Raw genomic sequence first — 21,132 nt, forward strand, 5'->3', positions numbered from 1 at the left:
AAGTATCCAGCAAGGAAAACAAAACAAATGATCCTGACCCTAGAGAGCTGACAGGCTGTTTTCCAAACAGCATAAAATCAATTTAGTGGATTGTGACCAGACTTTTTAATCAAGCAGAAGAAAAAATAGCAGAGTTCCTTACACACGTAAGGGGTAAGAACTGTTTCATGAAAATTTTATTTCTGCTTTTTTTACACATACAGATTACAAGCTTACTGGATTACAATGTAAACATATTTGTAGCTGTGAGTTCAGCTACTAGTCTAATGTCAATAAATGGTTAACTGTAAAGATCCACAAACTTTCTGAGGCATTTCTAGGACTTTTAAATTGTGTTCCAGTTCCAAGAAACCTGGCTCTACTGAGTTTTCAACTCCTCTCGGTACCTTGCTGTTAGGCTTTCCCTAGGTACTATAGGGAAGCAAACTTTCCCACCCAAAATGTGTCTCTCTGGCATGTGGGTTATTTTTAGGCTGCTTATTTAAAAAAACAAAAAAAAAGGCTGAGGAAGAAACTCTGACCTCTCCCTTATGGTCACCATAGATAACTACAGTATAAAATAAAGCAGGTGAGGTAGTCAGGGAGGAAATTGGCAAAGTCTGTTAAAATTCCTATGTCCCCTTGTTTCTGAGTGGTTTCACTAACATTTGTTTGCCATTTACTTTTTTTCATCTTTGAACTGTCTTTCTTCCCTTTGAAGTCCCCAACTTCTACCCCTTCTCCTTAACTTAGAATCGCACATAAGCTTCATTGTCTGACTGCCTGTAGGCATCATATTCTTATGGAGCCCCCATACATATGTAATTAAATTTAGTTTTCTGCTAATCTGACTCTTGTCAATTTAATTCTTAGACCAGTCAAAAGAACCTTAAAGGGTAGAGGAAAATTTTTCCTCACCAAGAGTATCAATGCCTGTGGATCAAAAATTCTCAATTTCCTTATTCCTTAAAGTATCTTCACCAAAAATATTCTCACTACTGGAAGAAAACTAAATCTCTGTTATTTGTATCCCCCCAAAACCCAATTTTATTTATAGATGATTTAGTTTATATACAAGTAGTCTGGCTATTTGCTAAAAAATATATTTTCACTTACAAATATGACTTTCTCTTTCATGTAGATCTTATATTAAACTAAAGTTATAAATTTATAAAAAGTCTCAATTCACCTTATTAGAAAATATTCAAAGGGAAGAAAAGTCAGCATTGCTTAAAAATTATTCAAGCTAAATAGAAAAGTCTCACAAATTCTGAAATTAAATATAATTGCAGGATTTTTCAGTTTGTCAGAATCAAATGCAAGAAAATGAAATTTGTTTTCAAAGTGTTCACATATTTGAACGAGTCAAAAGAACATAACATCTTGCTCTAGAAGACAGAACTAAGACTAATTAGGCAAAATTATAAGGAATATGACTTCTGGTGATTACAAAGAAATAACTTTGTTATAACCACAACTGTCCCAGAGTCTTCATTATAAGGTAGTAAGTTCCTTTTTATGAATGGTAGTCTAGCCAAAGCTCAATAACCATGTATTAGGATAGCACAAAGATCAGTAACAAATCACAACTCTTGATAATTGCAAATACAAACCCTCCCACTTTTACCAACTATTTGTTGAACAGAAGCTTCAATGTTGACGAGCACTTTGATTTCAATATGAACTCTTCAAAGTGGAGGACTGCTCTTCAAGTTAAGACAGTCAAGACCAGGGGACCTCAGAAGTTCATGCCAATCTGTAATTCTATAATCTGCATTTAGGTTTTATAAAAAAAAAAATCTCTGCCACTGATTCACCTTAATCTTTTAAACTCCAAAAGACCATGACTAAGACCTAGGAACTTCTAAGTGTTAAATGTCCCTGAACTACCTCTTCATGGTATTTTCAGGACTCTAAAAAGCTATGGCTTGCCTTAGGTAAAACCACTTGTATTACTGATATGTTTTAAAGAGGGATGGAAGAAAGGTGGATCAACAGCTAATTTGTTTTCACATTCAATGCAACTGGTTGTCTTAACCTTACCTTTACATGAAATGCTTCCTCTATACCTCTGTGGCTCATTGTTATCAACTCTAGGAGAGCACTTAACCCACTGCCATAGTTACATACTTAAGAGATCTGTTTTCATCACAAATCTATAAACCCACAGATGCTAAGGGCTACGTTTTACCGTATCTATAACCCCAGCACTCCACACAATGCTTGGCACACAATTATGTGCTCAAAAAGGCTGAACAAACCATTTCCAGTAGGACCACTAGAAAATCAGTGTGACAATATCATGAAATAACTCAAAGAAAAATATGATATAATTGGTGATATTTAATTGACATTTTCAGAACTCAGCTGAAAAGATTAAAACATGTAGCGCTTGTGATCACTAAGTATAAAAATCCCAGTTAACTCACTTTATATTTTACTATTTTATACTTACTTGATACTCTAAGATGACTTTCCTACAACATTTCTAAATCACAAAATAAATATATTCATTAAGTGCAATATAGAAGGTATTTCTGTTTAAAAGTTAAGATAGTTTGCTATTTTTATATCAAATACCAACTCTCAAATATATATTAACCTTCAAGAAAATTCCTTAAATAAATACCACTCCTACAGTAAATATACTTTGCTAAGGACAGGTAATAAAGGAGGATAAATTCAGAAAGGGAAATAAATGCTTTAAAGAAAACAAAAGCATTCATCATAGTACTCAAATTAATAACAGTGCATTAAAATAAATGAAAGGCACCATATTCATTCTGGATATGCCTGTTATAATCATGTAGTTGTTATTTTTGGCTCAAAGAAACGATATCTTTCTAAGAACCAAACATGAATAAATGGACATTGTCATAACACTATCCTTTTATTTGTTTTCAATTTGCATATGACTTTTTGGTGGAAATTTTTCTAAATCTCTCCCTCATAAGTAATTTTAAGTTTGGGTTTCCAAAATTATTACTACCATACAGATAAAAGTTAGAAACAATTTTGACAATATGACAAAATTTTAAAATAGAAAATAATCCTAAAATATAAGTTAACTATCATCTATACTTGGTTAATGTGCTTAAGATTATCATTACCATATCCAGTAAATGCATGTCACTGTTCTTCACGTTTCGACCTGGGCTTAATAACATTCCAAAACATCTGAAAATATTGGGGGAAAAAAAAGGACAAATAAGGTATCAAGAATATAATAGAAGCCCAGTGAGCAAAAAGTCTTTTTATAATAACTACACAATCTGAGCTCTATACTTATAAATAGCTTTAGTTTTTTAAAAGAAACACCATAAAAAAGAATTCATTAAGACACATAATAAAATTGCATAGAAATAAATTATCTAAATTCCCAGATCTTTATTTCTGCATGTAAAAGATTACCAATGATCAGAAACTGTGATAAAAATGGCCACAAATTATTAACTGAAACAAAATACAGTAGTGAGATATGAATTGGTTTCTAGGTAGAAATGAGACTTCATTTGCCTTGGAGTTATTTCAAACATGTAAGTCAAAATCAACTACCCCAATTAAATAAAAAAGATTAAAAAAAAAATAAGACTGTGCTCACTCTTTGTATCGAGCCAGATTAACACAATTACCCTGGACTTCAACAGTCATTTTCACTAAGTAGCCTGTTAATATTTATTATACCCTAAGTTTGAGAAAAAGTTATATGAAACTCATTACTAAATGTACCATTATATTAGTGAAGATATTATCCAACATACTACATGTACAATTAACTATTTACTTTGTTCTGTGCTTCCTGATGCTAGAGAAGCTTTAGGAATCCCATCTATTATATCCCCTAGTACTTTATTTGTGAAGGATTTTCATCAGCTCTAAAATTCAGCTAAATCCAACATTTTTATATTTGTTAGGTTATTATTAATTCTGCTTTTTAGTAAGAAAAGTAGAGTCCAGAGAAATCCCCAACAATTTACTCAAATTTTTGCCTCTTATATAGATCTTATAAATCTAGAGGCAACGTGATCTGTCTTCAGTAGCCCTCTGCCAAGAACGCATATCCACACTTACTAGAATGTTTTTATTGTAGTTTTCCAACATTTAAAAATATGCTATGGAACATTTCACACAGGAGTAGAGAATGTAAATAAATTAAATATGTTAAGATTTTTTAAATTTCAAAGTACTGACAACTCACATATCACTACATAATCTGATCCTTGTTATTTTCCAAAAGTTTACTTTTCTAGTAGCACATCTTCTTCTTCCATGAACAAGATAAGTGCTATCCCAATATGAGTCTAGTAAGTGGTAAAACAATATATATTTCCTGTTAGTACTTGAGGATACCTTGCTCAAGGCTCTCTTTTGGCATCCAAAAACAATCAAGTACATGACAAAGATAAAGTCACTGAGCTCTGAAGATAACTTTCCAAACATATTACTGTACCACTGAACAAAATGTAATCTACTAAAGAAATAATACCCTATATCCATAATTTTAATACAATTACTATACACTGCTATAATCTCCCTATGAACTCCTATAATAAACACTACAAATTAAATGTTAATTATGCAATTCATTGTACTATTTCTTCTACCATTGCCTTAAATACTTGCTAAGCAAGAATAAGAAAGTGAATTCTTTTTTCAGATATGAAATTTGGTCCCCCCAACTAAAAAGTCAGGTCAATGAGGACAGACGACTTCTCTCACATTCCCTACCTGCTTTGCTTTGGCTTGTATCTCTCATGGTTTTTTTAAGAACAATTTTCTATATTATAGAATTTTTAAGTTACAGAACTATTATGTACTCATTGTAAAAAGTTAATGGATACCAAAATGTAAAAAGAAAACATAATTTATCCTTTTTCTAATATCAGCCCCCTTAAGAACCAATGTTAACAATTTAGTATGCATCCTCCCTACATTTCTTTTTGCTCTTTCTGAAAACTTAGTTTTTTTATCATTTTGTTTGCCAAGCACTTGCAGGCGACTGATGAAATTGGTGCAATTTTATGTTTTTTTTAATATTCCCATGTTAAACTCTACTGCAAAAAAAGCCTTGGAGTTTTAGGTTTTCCTTAAATGGCAACAGCTATCACTTTATTTTGATGATCTTTGATGTGCTGCTCTTTTCCTGGGTTATAAATAAAAAATCCTGCCTCCAGAGGCACCTGGGTGGCTCAGTCAGTTAAGTGTCTGACTCTTGATTTTGGCTCAGGTTATGATCTCAGGGTCGTGAGATCAAGCCCAGAGTTGGGCTCCACATTCAGCACAGAGTCCGCTTGTCCTTCTCCCTTCCCCTCTCTTCCTTACCCCACCCCCCAGGCTCTCTAGCTCTCTCTCTCTCAAATAAAAATAAACTCTTTAAAAGAAAAAAAAATCCTGCCACCAACCAGTAGTGTGACCCCTCCTCTTTAAAAAAAAAAAAAATTATTTATTTATTTGAGAGAGAGAGCATGAGTGGGGTGCAGAGGGAGAGGCACAAGCAGGCTCCCCCCTGACACGGGGCTCGGGGTTGATTCCAGGACCCTGGGATCATCACCTGAGCGAGCCAACGGCAGACACTTAATTGACCAAGCCACCAAGGTGCCCCAGCACCTAACCCTCTCGAGCCTCAGCTTCCTCTTCTACAAAATGGAAGAAGTATAATACATAAACTCTAAGGAGTTCTTCCAACAAGAAAATTGCACAATTTTTCTCTATCAAGCTGTATTAGTCATTTCCAAATTTATATTTCATTAAAGCACATCAGGTTTCCTATGCAGACAAGCAAGGTCTATTAGGAATAATGTGTCAGTAATTAGATAGATATTATTAGTACCACAAACACCTAATGCAAATATTAAGTATTTCATTGGGGAGGTCAAAGCATTCAACCTTTTCTTGTTAACTCTATAAATAACATAGAAAACTGCCATCACACCCATTTTCTCAAGCAGCTCACAGTCTATTAGAGGAGGAAAATACAAGTAAACAGGCAACTACAACCTGATATGGTTAAGTTCTAGGACAGCTATAAGTACAGAATGTTAAGAAAGCAGAAAAGAGACATACCCAACACTATTTGTAATATAGTATATAGCTGATCTGACCAAAATCTGAAATCAAACCTCCTGAGAATGAGATAATGATAGTATATTAATATTATTACATTAATTATAGCATATACTGTTTAATGCCTTAAGTCAGACATTACCATAGGGCTGCATTTACATTTCAAAACAACCTGCATATGAGAAATGACAAACTAATTTTCATGAAGGTAGAAGTGATTTGTCTGAACAACTCAGGTATTAAGTTAAAGGACTGGGATTCGAGCCCATGTTCCTGATCCAAAACTGCAGATCTTTTATACATTATACTCTATCACCTCCCTAGCCTATCAGGAAGATTATAAACTCCACGTGGGACCCAGGGCAAGTTACACACTGCAACATCTCACTTTCGACATTTCTGAAATACAAGTGTTATCTGCTCACAAGTTCACTATGTTCAATGTAAAGGTGAAATGAACCCCCTGAGGGTAAAAGTACGCTGTGAACTATAAAGCAGTGCCCAATTATAAATTATTATTACAATTGCCACTATTATTTTTTAAAGATTCTATTTATTTGAGAGAGAGTGAGACAGACAGTGCACGGACTCCCTGCTGAGTAGAGAGCTGGACACCACCAACAGCGGGGGGGGGGGGGGGGGTTGGTGGTGACAGACGACTGGATCACAAGACCCTGAGATCATGACCTGAGCCAAAGGCAGACACTTAACCAACTGAGCCACCCAGGCGCCCCTACAATTGCCACTATTATTAAGGAAAGAAAGTTTAACCTTCCATAATACCTGAGTTTTTACTCAGAGTTTTAAACAGTGTTTAATACCAAGTTAGCATCCATACAAACACCAAAATTCAGCATATCTAGCACTGCTTTAGACTTAAGTGATAGAAAAAAGTGACAAAAACCAAAGATGATATGTTAATGTTCTGTAACAGGAAACTAAATTGTTTTACTTCTGCTTTCAGTCCATCAAATGATTAGGATTCTATCTACCTCCATGAAGACTATGGATAAAAATGAAGAAGGGAAGAAAAGAAAAGGAAAGGAGGCAAGCATCTACCAATGTCAGTTAAGAAACACTGTCTCTTAACTGAACTTTTGTTGTTAAAAATGAAAAAGTGACAGTATGTCAGAAGGAGGTAAACAGAAATAGAAAGAAAAGCTGTAAGGCAATCATATTTTTTCAGAATATCCAAGAACACGAAAAGCTAAATTTTGTAAAAATCAGAATCCCAGTCAGTCACACACTAAAGAAGTTAAAGCAAAAGACAGTTGAAAAAGCCTCCCACGTGAGAAATGCTGGGACTGTTTTTCCCTCACTAACAGGATCAAGCGGAGATAGATACACAGGCATTCCTCACTATGCGCCGTATGGGGAACCATTACAATAACCACACAAGCTGAAACTGGGCAAAACGATGTTATGATCAGTGGGGAAAATTATGATTGCTCTGCAACCTTTACTTTTGTCAAAACTTTAAAAAACTCTTTGATGTCAGTTATAAGTATACAATGGAGAAAAAAAGTAAAACTATTATTTACTTAGTACTTTGTAATTTAAAGTACTTAGAAACATTGACAAAGCGTTTTATTTCTTCGGAAACAATTATTAAGATGAGTTTGAACAGAGCTTGCTTTCTTCTCATATAATTTAGAATACAGAGTAAGCATTTTTTTCTATGCCCTGGTAAATACTCACATTCCTTTCTAACTTTGAGTCAGCTTCCAATATTTTATCCTTTGCACTTTCAATGTTATGAAATTTCTGAGGGTTCCTTTAATATGAAGTTTTTGCTGGCATTTCCTCTGGGACATTCATCCTTTCCTTACTCATGCTGCTAAATTAATACTATGTTCCTCTGGCTGCCTATGTAGTAGATTCCACTGAACAGCGGCAATGTCAACATTCCCAGGGTCTTATTTCTTTATAGTTCCATTTATGTCCTATTCAAATCCTGCAAAGTTATTTGTACAGTGCAATAAAAGTTCTGCCATGCCACATGCATACTATTCATTGTTGCTTCCTGTCATGATGCATGAATTTTTTTTAAGATTATTTGAGTGAGAGAGAGCTCACGTGTGTGTGTAAGAGAGAGAGACAGAGAGAGAGAAGAGAGAGACAGAGAGAGAAAGTGGGGGGGGGGGCAGAGGAAGAGGGAGAGAATCCTCAAGCAGACTCCCCACTGAGCATGGAGCCCCATGACAGGCTCGATCCCAGGACCCTGAGATCATGACCTGAGCTGAAATAAAGAGTTGGATGCTCAACCAACCGAGCCACCCAGGCTCCCTGCATGATTATTTACAACATTTCTTCCAAAACTCAGCTAAAGAAACTGCATGATCCCCAGTCTTGTAATTATCACTCCCTTTCAATAGGCAACTAACTTCAAAATTTTGGCTTGAATGCTAGCAAAACTAACTAGAATTTTCTTTTTTATTGCAGTCTTTAATCCAAAGCAGAAGTAAATGTTCCATTTCAACCCTAAGCAGCTTTCTATTCCTACTGAGATTTAAAGATGATAGAGTGACTTTACTGTGCTCTTTATATTCACCAGACTTTTTCAGAATGGTTGACACCATAGCTTCATGCAGGGCTTAGATCTTTTCCTATCTTCATTCTGCTGTCATCATTTCTAAATCTTCTAATATCATATGCAATTTCACTTTCAGCATTATCACTTTTCATTTCTTTGCTGCACTTTTATCTTTGTTAGCCAACTCTTTCAATTTATCCATTTTTATAAAATGTAACATAGGTTTATCACTGAGAGATAAGGAGGCAACACAACAACACACTTTGCTGTCTGGGAGTGAACTAAGCAACAGATGCACTGTTAACATTTTCAACAGAATTTCAAAGAAGTGATGTGACCAGTCGCTGATCTTATATTTATGTGGCGAATGAACTGAAGAGTTAACAGTGAAGTTTTTACTTTCTGCAATTACTCAAAATTAATATATCATAACAAAAATTTGAACCACGTGGCTGCAGGACTGCTGTTATTTAACTAAACCAAAGTAACATAAATTTGTGCATTATCATAACTGCAAAGCAAAGACTGCTTGTACAGGGGCGCCTGGGTGGTTCAGTCATTAAGCATCTGCCTTCGGTTCAGGTCATGATCCTGGAGTCCTGGGATCAAGCCCCGCATCAGGCTCCCTGCTCGGCGAGAGGCCTGCTTCTCCCTCTCCCACTACCCCCCCCTGCTTGTGTTCCCTCTCTCACTGTGTCTCTCTCTGTCAAATAAATAAATAAAATCTTTAAAAAAAAAAAAAAAAAAGACTGCTTCTATATACATAAAAGTGCTAAAAATCTAGCCAAGGTTTTGCCTTCTCATGGTGGCAGTCTACTCCGATTCTGATTTCCACTTATCACTCAAAATAGTCTCAGTAAAAATCATGATTTTGGTACTAGTGATAATACCACCAATAGTAATAACAGCAAGCATTTATTCTGAGTCACGGACTATTCCAAATACTTTACAGGTGTTAACTAATTTTTTCCTCCAAAAATTCTTTTTTTTTTTTTTAAGATGTTATTTATCTGACAGAGAGACAGCAAGAGAGGTAACACAAGTAGGGGGAGTGGGAGAGGAAGAAGCAGGCTTCCCGCTGAGAATGGAGCCTGACTGTGGGGGCTCAATCCCAGGACCCTGGGATCATGACCCGAGCTGAAGGCAGCCGCTTAACCGATTGAGCCACCCAGGTACCCCTCCTCCTAAAATTCTTAAGAGATATTATTTACAATCTACAAATTAGAAACTAAAGCACAGAGAAGTTAAATAACTTGGCCAAGGTCATTGTAGAGCCAGGATTGAAACCCAATGAAGGACTCCATAGTTAGTGATCTTTTTTTTTTAATTTTGTTATGTTAATCACCATACATCACATCATTAGTTTTTGATGTAGTGTTCCATGATTCACTGTTTGCGTATAACATCCAGTGCTCCATTCAATACGTGCCCTCTTTAATATCCATCACCAGGCTAACCCATCCCCCCACCACCCTCCCCTCCAGAACCCTGTTTGTTTCTCAGAGTCCAGTCTCTCATGGTTCACCCCCACCCCAAATTTCTCCCCCTTCCTTTTACCCTTCCTATTACCTTTTTTTTAAACATATAATGTATTATTTGTTTTAGAGGTACAGGTCTGTGATTCAACAGTCTTATACAATTCATAGCACTCACCTTAGCACATACCCTCCCCAATGTCTATTACCCAGCCACCCCATCCCTCCTACCCCCTACCACTCCAGCAACCCTCAGTGTTTCCTGAGATTAAGAATTCCTCACATCAGTGAGATCATATAATACATGTCTTTCTCTGATTGACTTATTTCGCTCAGCATTAATACCCTCCAGTGCCATCCACGTCATTGCAAATGGCAAGATTTCATTCCTTTTGATGGCTGCATAATATTCCATTGTGTATATATACCACCTCTTCTTTATCCATTCATCTGTCAATGAACATCTGGGCTCTTTCCATAGTTTGGACATTGTGAACACTGCTGCTATAAACATCGGGGTGAACATACCCCATCAGATCACTACATTTGTATCTTTGGGGTAAATACCCAGTAGCGCAATTGCTGGGTCGAATGGTAGCTCTATTTTCAACTTTTTGAGGAACTTCCATAATGTTTTCCAGAGTGGCTGCACCAGCTTGCATTCCCACCAACAGTGCTGGAGGGTTCCCCTTTCTCCCCATCCACACCAACATCTGTCATTACCTGACTTGTTAATTTTAGCCATTCTGACTGGTGTGAGGTGGTATCTCACTGAGGTTTTGACTTGGATTTCCCTGATGCCGAGTGACGTTGAACACTTTTTCATGTGTCTGTTGGCCATTTGGATGTCTTTTTTTTTTTTATTTTTTATTGTTATGTTAATCACCATAAATTACATCATTAGTTTCGGATGTCGTGTTCCATGATTCATTGTTTGGGCATAACACCCAGTGCTCCAAGCAGAACATGCCCTCTTTAATACCCATCACCAGGCTAACCCATCCCCCCACACCCCTCCCTTCTAGAACCCTCAGTTTGTTTTTCAGAGTCCATCGTCTCTCATGGTTCGTCTCCCCCTCCGATTTCCCCCCCTTCATTCTTCCCCTCCTGCTATCTTCTTCTTTTTTTCTTTCTTAACATATAATTGCATTATTTGTTTCAGAGGTACAGATCTGTGATTCAACAGTCTTGCACAATTAACAGCACTCACCATAGCACATACCCTCCCCAATGTCTATCACATTTGGACGTCTTCTTTGGAAAAATGTCTGTTCGTGTCTTCTGCCCATTTCGTGATAGGATCATTTGTTCTTCGGGTGTTGAATTTCATAAGTTCTCTATAGATTTTGGATACTAGCCTTTTATCTGATATGTCATTTGCAAATATCTTCTCCCATTCTGTCAGTTGTGTTTTGGTTTTGTGGACTGTTTCTTTTGCTGTGCAAAAGCTTTTTAGCTTGATGAAGTCCCAATAGTTCATTTTTGCCCTTGCTTTCCTTGCCTTTGGCGATGTTTCTAGGAAGAAGTTGCTGCGGCTGAGGTCGAAGAGGTTGCTGCCTGTGTTCTCCTTTAGGATTTTGATGGACTCCTGTCTCACATTTAGGTCTTTCAACCACTTAGAGTCCATTTTTGTGTGTGGTGTAAGGAAATGGTCCAGTTTCATTCTTCTGCATGGGGCTGTCCAATTTTCCCAACACCATTTGTTGAAGGGACTGTCTTTTTTCCACTGGACATTCTTTCCTGCTTTGTCGAGGATTAGTTGACCATAGAGTTGAGGGTCCATTTCTGGGCTCTATTCTGTTCCACTGATCTATGTGTCTGTTTTTGTGCCAGTACCGTACTGTCTTAATGACGACAGCTTTGTAATAGAGCTGGAAGTCCGGAATTGTGATGCCGCCAGCTTTGCTTTTCTTTTTCAACATTCCTCTGGCTATTCAGGGTCTTTTCTGGCTCCATACAAATTTTAGAATTATTTGTTCCATTTCTTTGAAAAAAGTGGATGGTATTTTGATAGGGATTGCATTAATGTGTAGACCGCTCTAGGTAGCACTGACATCTTCACAATGTTTGTTCTTCCAATCCATGAGCATGGAACGATTTTTCATTTCTTTGTGTCTTCCCTAATTTCTTTCATGAGTATTTTATACTTTTCTGAGTACAGATTCTTTGCCTCTTTGGTTAGATTTATTCCTAGGTATCTTGTGGTTTTGGGTGCAGTTGTAAATGGGAGTGACTCCCTAATTTCTCTCTCTTCTGTCTTGTTGTTTGTGTATAGGAATGCCACTGATTTCTGTGCATTGATTTTATATCCTGCACTTTACTGAATTCCTGTATGAGTTCTAGCAGTTTGGGGGTGGACTCTTTTGGGTTTTCCACATAAAGTATCATGTCATCTGCAAAGAGTGAGAGTTTGACTTCTTCTTTGCCAACCTGGATGCCTTTTATTTCTTTTTGTTGTCTGATTGCTGTGGCTAGGACTTCTAATACTATGTTGAATAGCAGTGGTGATAATGGACATCCCTGCTGTGTTCCTGACCTTAGGGGGAAAGCTCTCAGTTTTTCCCCACTGAGAATGATATTTGCTGTGGGTTTTTCATAGATGGCTTTTATGATATTGAGGTATGTACCCTCTATCCATACACTGTGAAGAGTTTCAATCAAGAAAGGATGCTGTACTTTGTCAAATGCTTTTTCTGCATCTATTGAGAGGATCATATGATTCTTGTTCTTTCTTTTGTTAATGTATTGTATCACGTTGATTGATTTGCAGATGTTGAACCAACCTTGCAGCCCAGGGATAAATCTCACTTGGTGGTGGTGAATAACCCTCTTAATGTACTGCTGGATCCTATTGGCTAGTATTTTGGTGAGAATTTTTGCATCCATGTTCATCAGGGATATTGGTCTGTAATTCTCCTTCTGGATGGGGTCTTTGTCTGGTTTTGGGATCAAGGACATGGCCGCCTCATAAAAGGAGTTTGGAAGTTTTCCTTCCATTCTATTTTTTTGGAACAGTTTCAGAAGAATAGGTATTAATTCTCCTTTAAATGTTTGGTAAAATTCCCCTGGGAAGCCATCTGGCCCTGGGCTCTCGTTTGTTGGGAGATATTTGATGACTGCTTCAATTTCCTTAGTGGTTATAGATCTGTTCAGGTTTTCTATTTCTTCCTGGTTCAGTTTTGGTAGTTGATACATCTCTAGGAATGTATCCATTTCTTCCAGATTGTCTAATTTGCTGCCATATAGTTGCTCATAATATGTTCTTATAATTGTTTGTATTTCGTTATGTTGGCTGTGATCTCTCCTCTTTCATTCATGATTTTATTTATTTGAGTCCTGTCTCTTTTCTTTTTGATAAGTCTGGCCAGGGCTTTACCAATCTTATTAATTCTTTCAAAGAAACAGTTCCCACTTTCGTTGATCTGTTCTACTGTTCTTTTGGTTTCTGTTTCATTGATCTGCTCTGATCTTTATTATTTCCCTTCTCCTGCTGGGTTTAGGCTTTATTTGCTGTTCTTTCTCCAGCTCCTTCAGGTGTAGGGTTAGGTTGTATATTTGAGACCTTTCTTGTTTCTTCAAAAAGGCTTGTATTGCTATATACTTTCCTCTTAGGACTGACTTTGCTGCATAGATTTTGCACAGTTGTGTTTTCATTTTCATTGGTTTCCATGACTTTTTTTAATTCTTCTTTAATTTCCTGGTTGACCCATTCATTCTTTAGTAGGATGCTCTTTAGCCTCCATGTATTTGAGTTCTTTCCGAATTTCCTCTTGTGATTGGGTTCTAGTTTCAAAGCATTATGGTCCAAAAATACACAGGGAATGATCCCCATCTTTTGGTACCGGTGGAGACCTGATTTGTGACCTAGGATGTGATGTATCCTGGAGAATGTTCCATGGGCACTAGAGAAGAATGTGTATTCTGTTGCTTTGGGATGGATTGTTCTGAATATATCTATGAAGTCCATTTGGTCCAGTGTGTCATTTAAAGTCTTTATTTCCTTGTTATCTTCTGCTTAGATGATCTGTCCATTTCAGTGAGGGGGGTGTTAAAGTCCCCCACTATTATTGTATTGTTGTCAATGTGTTTCTTTGCTTTTGTTATTAATTGCCTTATATAATTGGCTGCTCCCATGTTAGGGGCATAGATATTTACAATTGTTAGGTCTTCTGGTTGGAAAGACCCTTTAAGTAGGATATAGTGTCCTTCCTCATCTCTTATTATAGTCTTTGGTTTAAAATCTAATTTATCTGATCTAAGGATTGCCATCCCAGCTTTCTTTTGGTGTCCATTAGCATGGTAAATGGTTTTCCACCCCTCACTTTCAACCTGGGGGTGTCTTTGGGTCTAAAATGAGTCCCTTGCAGACAGCGTATCAATAGGTCTTGTTTTTTAATCCAATCTGACAGCCTGTGTCTTTTGATTGGGGCATTTAGCCCATTTACATTCACGGTAACTATTGAAAGATATGAATTTAGTGCCATTGTATTGCCTGTAAGGTGACTGTTACTGTATATTGTCTGTGTTCCTTTCTGGTCTATGTTACTTTTAGGCTCTCTCTTTGCTTAGAGGACCCCTTTCAATAGTTCTTGGAGGGCTGGTTTCATGTTTGCAAATTCCTTTAGTTTTTGTTTGTCCTGGAAGATTTTTACCTCTCCTTCTATTTTCAGTGACAGCCTAGCCGGATATAGTATTCTTGGTTGCATATTTTTCTCATTTAGTGCTCTGTATATATCATGCCAGTCCTTTCTGGCCTGCCAGGTCTCTGTGGATAGGTCTGTTGCCAATCTAATTTTTCTACCAGTGTAGGTTACAGATCTCTTGTCCTGAGCTGCTTTCAGGATTTTCTCTTTGTCTCTGAGACTTGTAAGTTTTACTATTAGATGTTGGGGTGTTGACCTATTTTTATTGATTTTGAGAGGGGTTCTCTGTGCCTCCTGGATTTTGATGCCTCTTTCCTTCCCCAAATTAGGGAACTTCTCTGCTCTAATTTGCTCCAATATACCTTCTGCCCTTCGCTTTCTTCTTCTTCTGGGATCCCAATTATTCTAATATTGTTTTGTCTTATGGTATCACTTATCTCTCGAATTCTGCCCTCGTGATCTAGTAGTTGTTTATCTCTCTTTTTCTCACCTTCTTTATTTTCATCATTTGGTCTTCTATATCACTAATTCTCTCTTCTGCCCCGTTTATCCTAGCAGTTAGAGCCTCCACTTCTGATTGCACCTCATTAATAGCCTTTTTGATTTTGACTTGGATAGATTTTAATTCTTTTATTTCCCCAGAAAGGATTTCTCTAATATCTTCCACGCTTTTTTCAAGCCTAGCTAGTATTTTTATAATTGTCATTCTGAACTCTAGTTCCAACATCTTACTAATGTCTGTATTGATTAGGTCCCTGGCAGTCGATACTGCCTCTTGTTCTTTTTTTTTCTTGTTCTTTTTTTGAGGTGATTTTTTCCATCTCGTCATTTTTTTCAGAGGAGAATAGATGAATGAGAGAACAAAATGCTAACATGATAACAACTACCCCCGAAAAATATACACTAAACAAATCAGAAGAGACTTGAAATCAGGGGAAAAGAAAGGGAAACAAAGAAAAAAATTAAAGAAAAAAAAAGAATATGATCAAATATGATCAGGCTGGTGAATAGATCAGTGCCACACAGTAGATTTATGGCGTATTTTGGTCTGTTAGAAGAAACTGCCTTCCCAAATATTAAAGAAATAAAAGCTTACATATGTACAAAAATAAGGGTAAATACGATGAAGGGATGGAATATGACTGTAAATATGAAAATTATAAAAGATTTTATAAAAGGAATTGGTAAGAAATTGGTTGAATAAAGAAAGAAGAGAAGTTTAAAAAAAAGGGGGGGACAGAATGTGATCAGGCAGGAGACTAGAACAAAGCCATACACTAGAGATTTAGGGTATATTTTGGTCTGTTAGAAGAAACCGTATCCCAAAATTTTGAAGAGAGAACAACTTATATATACATATATAAAAATATACACCAAAAATAAGGTTAACTCCTATGAAGGGATAGACTATGACTCTAAAAAATGAAAAATACTTTTTTAAAAAGGGATTGATGAGATGTTGGTTGAAAAAGGGAAAAAGAAAGATTAAAAAAAAAGGAAAAAAAGAAAATTAAAATTAACTTTGAAAGACTAAAGAATCACAGGGAAAAAAGCCATGAATTCTATGTGCTGTATTCCCCTAGGACTGGCATTCTGCCGTTCTCATTGATCGGTAAACTTGGTCTTGCCTGGCTGTTCTTGCTGATCTTCTGGGGGAGGGGCCTGTTGCCGTGGTTCTCAAATTGTCTTTGCCAGAGGCGGAATTGCCCTGCCCTTGCCCGGGGTCGGGCTAAGTAATCTGCTCATGTTTGCTCTCAGGAGCTTTTTTTCCCTGCAAGCTTTCCATACAGTTTTGGAGGAGGAGAGTGAAAATGGCGGCCTCCCAATCTCCGCCCTGGAGGAGCCGAGAACTCGGGGTCCCTCCCCTCAGCGCGTCCCCAGAGGAAAGCAGTCAATCACTCCTGTCAACCCCATCTCCAGCCACACTCCATGCTCACCCGGCCTGTGACTGAGCATTTCTATCTCTGGCACATGACACCATCTGGAGTCTCCAAACCCAGCATATCCCTGCGGTGCAACCCCATGCTGCTCCTCCTGGGGGAAGAAGGGGAGTCTCCCCAGATCTGCCACTTGTTGGGTCCTTGCTGGAAGAGCAGTGGCCCGACTGTGCCGCGGATCACGGTTTATGGTAACCTCAAGCTGAGAGCCCACTCCTCAGCTTCATCTTTGCAGCTGGCTTCCCTGCTCCAATACCTGGGAGCTCTGCTGCACTGAGGCACCCCCAGTCTTTCTGTCACCCCAAGGGTCCTGAGACCACACTGTCCCACCGAGCATTCCACCCCCCGCTTAGCCACTGGAGCGATGTCCCTCAGCGGAGCTGACTTCTGAAAGTTCCAATTTTGTGCTCTGCTGCTCTATCACTTGCCAGTAGTGGCTGACAGAGGCTCCCTCCCCCACCGCCGTCCATCTTCCCGAATATTGCCTTGGATTCACTTCTCCGCACATCCTACCTTCCAGAAAGTGGTCGCTTTTCTGTTCAGAGAGTTGCTGCTATTCTTTTCTTCACTCTCCTGTTGAGTTCGTAGGTGTTCAGAATGGTTTGATCCCTATCTAGCTGAATTCCTGGGACCAGACAAAATTTAGGTCTCCTACTCTTCCACCATCTCTTACTCCTCCCTCCATAGTTGGTGATCTTAAAAACTTTACTAGCTTCAGTGCCATCAGTCGCAGGAAGAAGTCTCTCCATTAGGTCTTATACTTATCAGCAAAAGAGGTTTAAAAAACTAGTTGTTCTTTTCTTTCCATTCTTCAGGTGGGAAATTTTTTTTCCCCCTAAGATTACCTGGAATACTAGGACTGATTACTAGGGGAAAAAAAATAAAATGGGGGCGCCTGGGTGGCTTCATCAGTTAAGCATCTGACTCTTGATTTCAGCTTAGGTCATGATCTCAGGGTTATGGGATTAAGCCCTTCACCATGGGCTCAGCACAGAGTCTGCTTGAGATTCTCTCTCTCCGTCTCCCTTTGCCCCTCCCCCTGCTCACACTCTCACACGCACACTCTTTCTCTCAAATAAATTATTTTTTTATATATTTAAAACAGATGCTTAGGACTGTTTTAGATTTGCTACCAGTGCAGAGAATTTAATCTACAAAGAGGTTATAAAAGAAGAGGTGATATTTTTAGGTCTTTTTTTTTTTTTTTTTTTTAATTATCAACCAATAAACTTCAAGAACATACAACAACCTCCAAGCATACCATCCTGGGGCAATGATGTTCCCATTAACTCCCACATTATAATGGATCAAAATTTGAAGTGCAGAACCATATTCAAATATGAATACTTTCACTAAATCTTTTCAAATACAAAAGGAGAACTTAGATAAAAATAGAATATTAAAAATGATTAGAACAATCAAACTAATAAACTTCAAAATCTAACACTTGGCTTAATTACTGCTAAAAACATTTAGTAAATCAGTTATTTTGCTTTACTATTCAACAGGAACAAGAGGAATAATACAGGAAATTTAGATAATGATACATTATTTGGGCTTTTGCATATACCAGATATATGCATCAAAATCATTAAAAGAATTGCTGCAAGAGCCAGTCAATCCAAGTCTGTGAGTTCATGTTCCATTCCTGCTTCTGTTGAGATCTTTCTGCTGCAAGCTTCTGGTGTCAGGTGGTGTGTGGTCCATGACAGACCTCTCTTGGCAGACACAAAAGGTTGGGTTCACCTACAGTTCCATGCAATTCAGGCCTGGGTGCCCAACACTCCCGAAAGGATGATTTCTCTCTTCCTGTTACCCACCTGCACTTTCCCATCCCCAGGCCTAGAAGATACTATGTTATGCTCTGAACGTGCTAAGAGAAATAAGAAGATGATGAGGAGATTAATTGCAATGGGGATGGAGAAGTGACCTGATCTGAACACACCAACATCATTCCCTTTTGATGGGCCGTATCTCAATAAAGAATAAATGGTGGCGAGCCCACAGCTACACTGATTTGCATCCCAGTGACTGCTGTGCTCTGTCCTATCCATCCTCAGTGGTGCCTGATGCCTTGAGTACAGATGTGAATGTCTGGATTATGAACTTGGGTTTGCCATGAAGTGACTGCTACTGCTGCCTTTAAATACTTAGTTATACAGTATATAGTTTTGTTTTAATTAATAGATTTTTTTAAAGTAGTTTTAGGCTTTCAGAAAAACTGAGCACAAAGTATAGGGTTCTGAAATACTGCCCCAACCCCTTCCTCTACTATCAACATCCTGCACCACAGTGATACACTTGTTGAACCTACACTGACTTATCATTATCACCCAAAGCCCACACTAGACAACAGCGTTCACTTTTCGAGTTGTGCAGTATATGGGTTTTGACAAGTACATAATGACCACCTACATGCACCATTACAGTGTCATCAAAACAACTTCTCTATGCTAAAATTTTCATGTTCCATCTATTCAACACTCTCTTTCCTCCAACCCCTGACCACTTATCTTTTTACAGTCTCCAAAGCTTTGCCTCTTCTAGAATGTCATACATCTGGAATCAGAGTAGCCTTTTCAGATTGACTTCTTTCATAACAGCATGCATTTAAGGTTCCTCCTTTCCATGGCTTGATAGCCCACTTCTTTTTAGTGATTATTCCATTCCCTGCATGTACCTTAGTTTGTTTAGTCATTTACATATTAAAAATCATCTTGGCTGCTTCCAACTTGGGGCAATTATGAATAAAGCTTCTATAAACAAACAAACAAGCAAACAAATGCCAAATGAAGATCTGAAGTTGTGGATATATATGTAAAAATTTGGAATTCAGAAGAGACCTCAGGTTTGAGATTAAAAATTTGGAAGTCATTCATCTATAGATATATTTAAAGTCCTATATCTAAAACGACTGGATGAGGTAACTAAGGGGTGAGTATGGCAGAGGAAAGACTGCTAAACTAATATCATCAAGAAGGAAAAACCTAATAAAATCTACTATATAAGTAGAAAGTTGGCCAAGAGCATGGACATTTCCTCCAGAGTAATAAGAGAAAAGGCAAAATATGTGGTACAGATGAGATAAATTGGTAGACAAGGTCATGGTAATATCTAAAATTCTGTTTCTATTATCTTAAATAAGAGATTATTCATTGAGAGTAAACGTGGTAGAAGACATGGTGGACATTTAAAGAGAAGGTGTGAAACAGCCTAGGAAAGGGATGAAATAACTTGTCTAGCAAAATGAAATAGGGATGCTAGCAACACAAAGGTACACCTGAGGTTATGGTCATGAACCTCAAGGGAAGCCAATCAGCATGGCTGTATGTCTGTTATTTACCCAGCTGCATTCAGTTATAATAGATATTGGTGCAAAGGAGCAGAAAGCTAGAATTAACTAGAGCTGGGAATATTCCAGGCGAGTGGAAAAATGGAAAAGAGAATAAGGGAGTTGTGGGAGTATAATTTATAAAGATAGATAATGGAATCTAAATTGGGACAGAGATAAGTAAAAAAGCAAAAACATGAAGTGAGTGAGGGACAATAAATCATGATGGGACTATAGACTATTAGTCTCAGTGAGATCAAAGAATTAATGGAATTGAGAAAATGAGAATGAATTAGAGAGATAAAAGGTAGTGATCAGACAGTGGGATACCTGATACTGAGATTATTAAGGCAGTGCAATCAATGGTAATGACAAATTCCAGAGTATTACAGTGGAAGTAGGTGGTTGAGGGAGGGAGAAAAGATCTTCTTATCTGTAGATAAGAAGAGGTCAAGAAACTAAGAAGCTAGGTTATCAGAAAAATCATCTACATAGATATTGAAACTGCCATAAATTAGGATAAGCCTAATAATTAGAGAATGACAGTGAGCCAGGAGCTAAAATCTTCAAAGAATGATGGGAATCCCAAGGATGTGTAGGTTACTGCAACAAGAGAGGATGGCAGATGGGAAAGTCTGAAAGCATCAACTTCGAAGCCGTGAGTTTTCAAAGAGGGAAGAGGAAAGCAGTCTGGAAGGAACAAGGACAAGCAAGAAGGATACTCCTACTTCTCCAGGCCAAAGATACAAGGGGTGGGAGGAGAGAAAACAGCCATCACTTGGAAAGACTGTAAAGGAAACAGGAGACTCAGGTGAAAACCTAGTTTGTGTAAAGTGAAGGTAACATTCAGAAATCAGGTTGAGGATGAAAGGAACTGTGCTGTGATGCATTATGAGTTCCAGAGTGTAGAATGGAATGTTCCAGTAGCTGGGTAAAGGTGGAAGATGAGAGTCAGAAGACAGGATATCCAGGGGATCAGGATTTGAGTATTGATGGGAAACCCAGGAGTCTTGGACTTCTTACAAGGCCTGAAAGAAATAGACAAAACAAATAGATTTCGGTGAGGCTGAAGATTGAGGGTGGGAAGAAGAAGGATCTTAGCAAGAGCATGCAGAGCTCTGGAATACCCTGTTTTACTCCAGTTTGGGACAACCAAGGTACACCAGTCAAG

The 21,132-nt window shown here is 37.8% G+C and overlaps 1 protein-coding gene across 4 annotated transcripts in view; it reads right to left on the reverse strand.

Moving 5' to 3' along the window:
* The window catches only part of RABGAP1L (RAB GTPase activating protein 1 like), a 758,983-nt gene that overhangs the window by 630,866 nt on the left and 106,985 nt on the right, over positions 1–21,132 (reverse strand). For all 4 annotated transcript variants that reach the window (XM_035722282.1, XM_027611227.2, XM_027611226.2 and 1 more), the window contains one exon: positions 3,090–3,156. In XM_035722282.1, coding sequence (XP_035578175.1) covers positions 3,090–3,156 — 67 coding nt within the window. The remainder of the gene's footprint in view (positions 1–3,089; positions 3,157–21,132) is intronic.

This window comes from Zalophus californianus, chromosome 10 (assembly GCF_009762305.2).
Source record: "Zalophus californianus isolate mZalCal1 chromosome 10, mZalCal1.pri.v2, whole genome shotgun sequence".
Lineage (NCBI taxonomy): Eukaryota > Metazoa > Chordata > Mammalia > Carnivora > Otariidae > Zalophus > Zalophus californianus.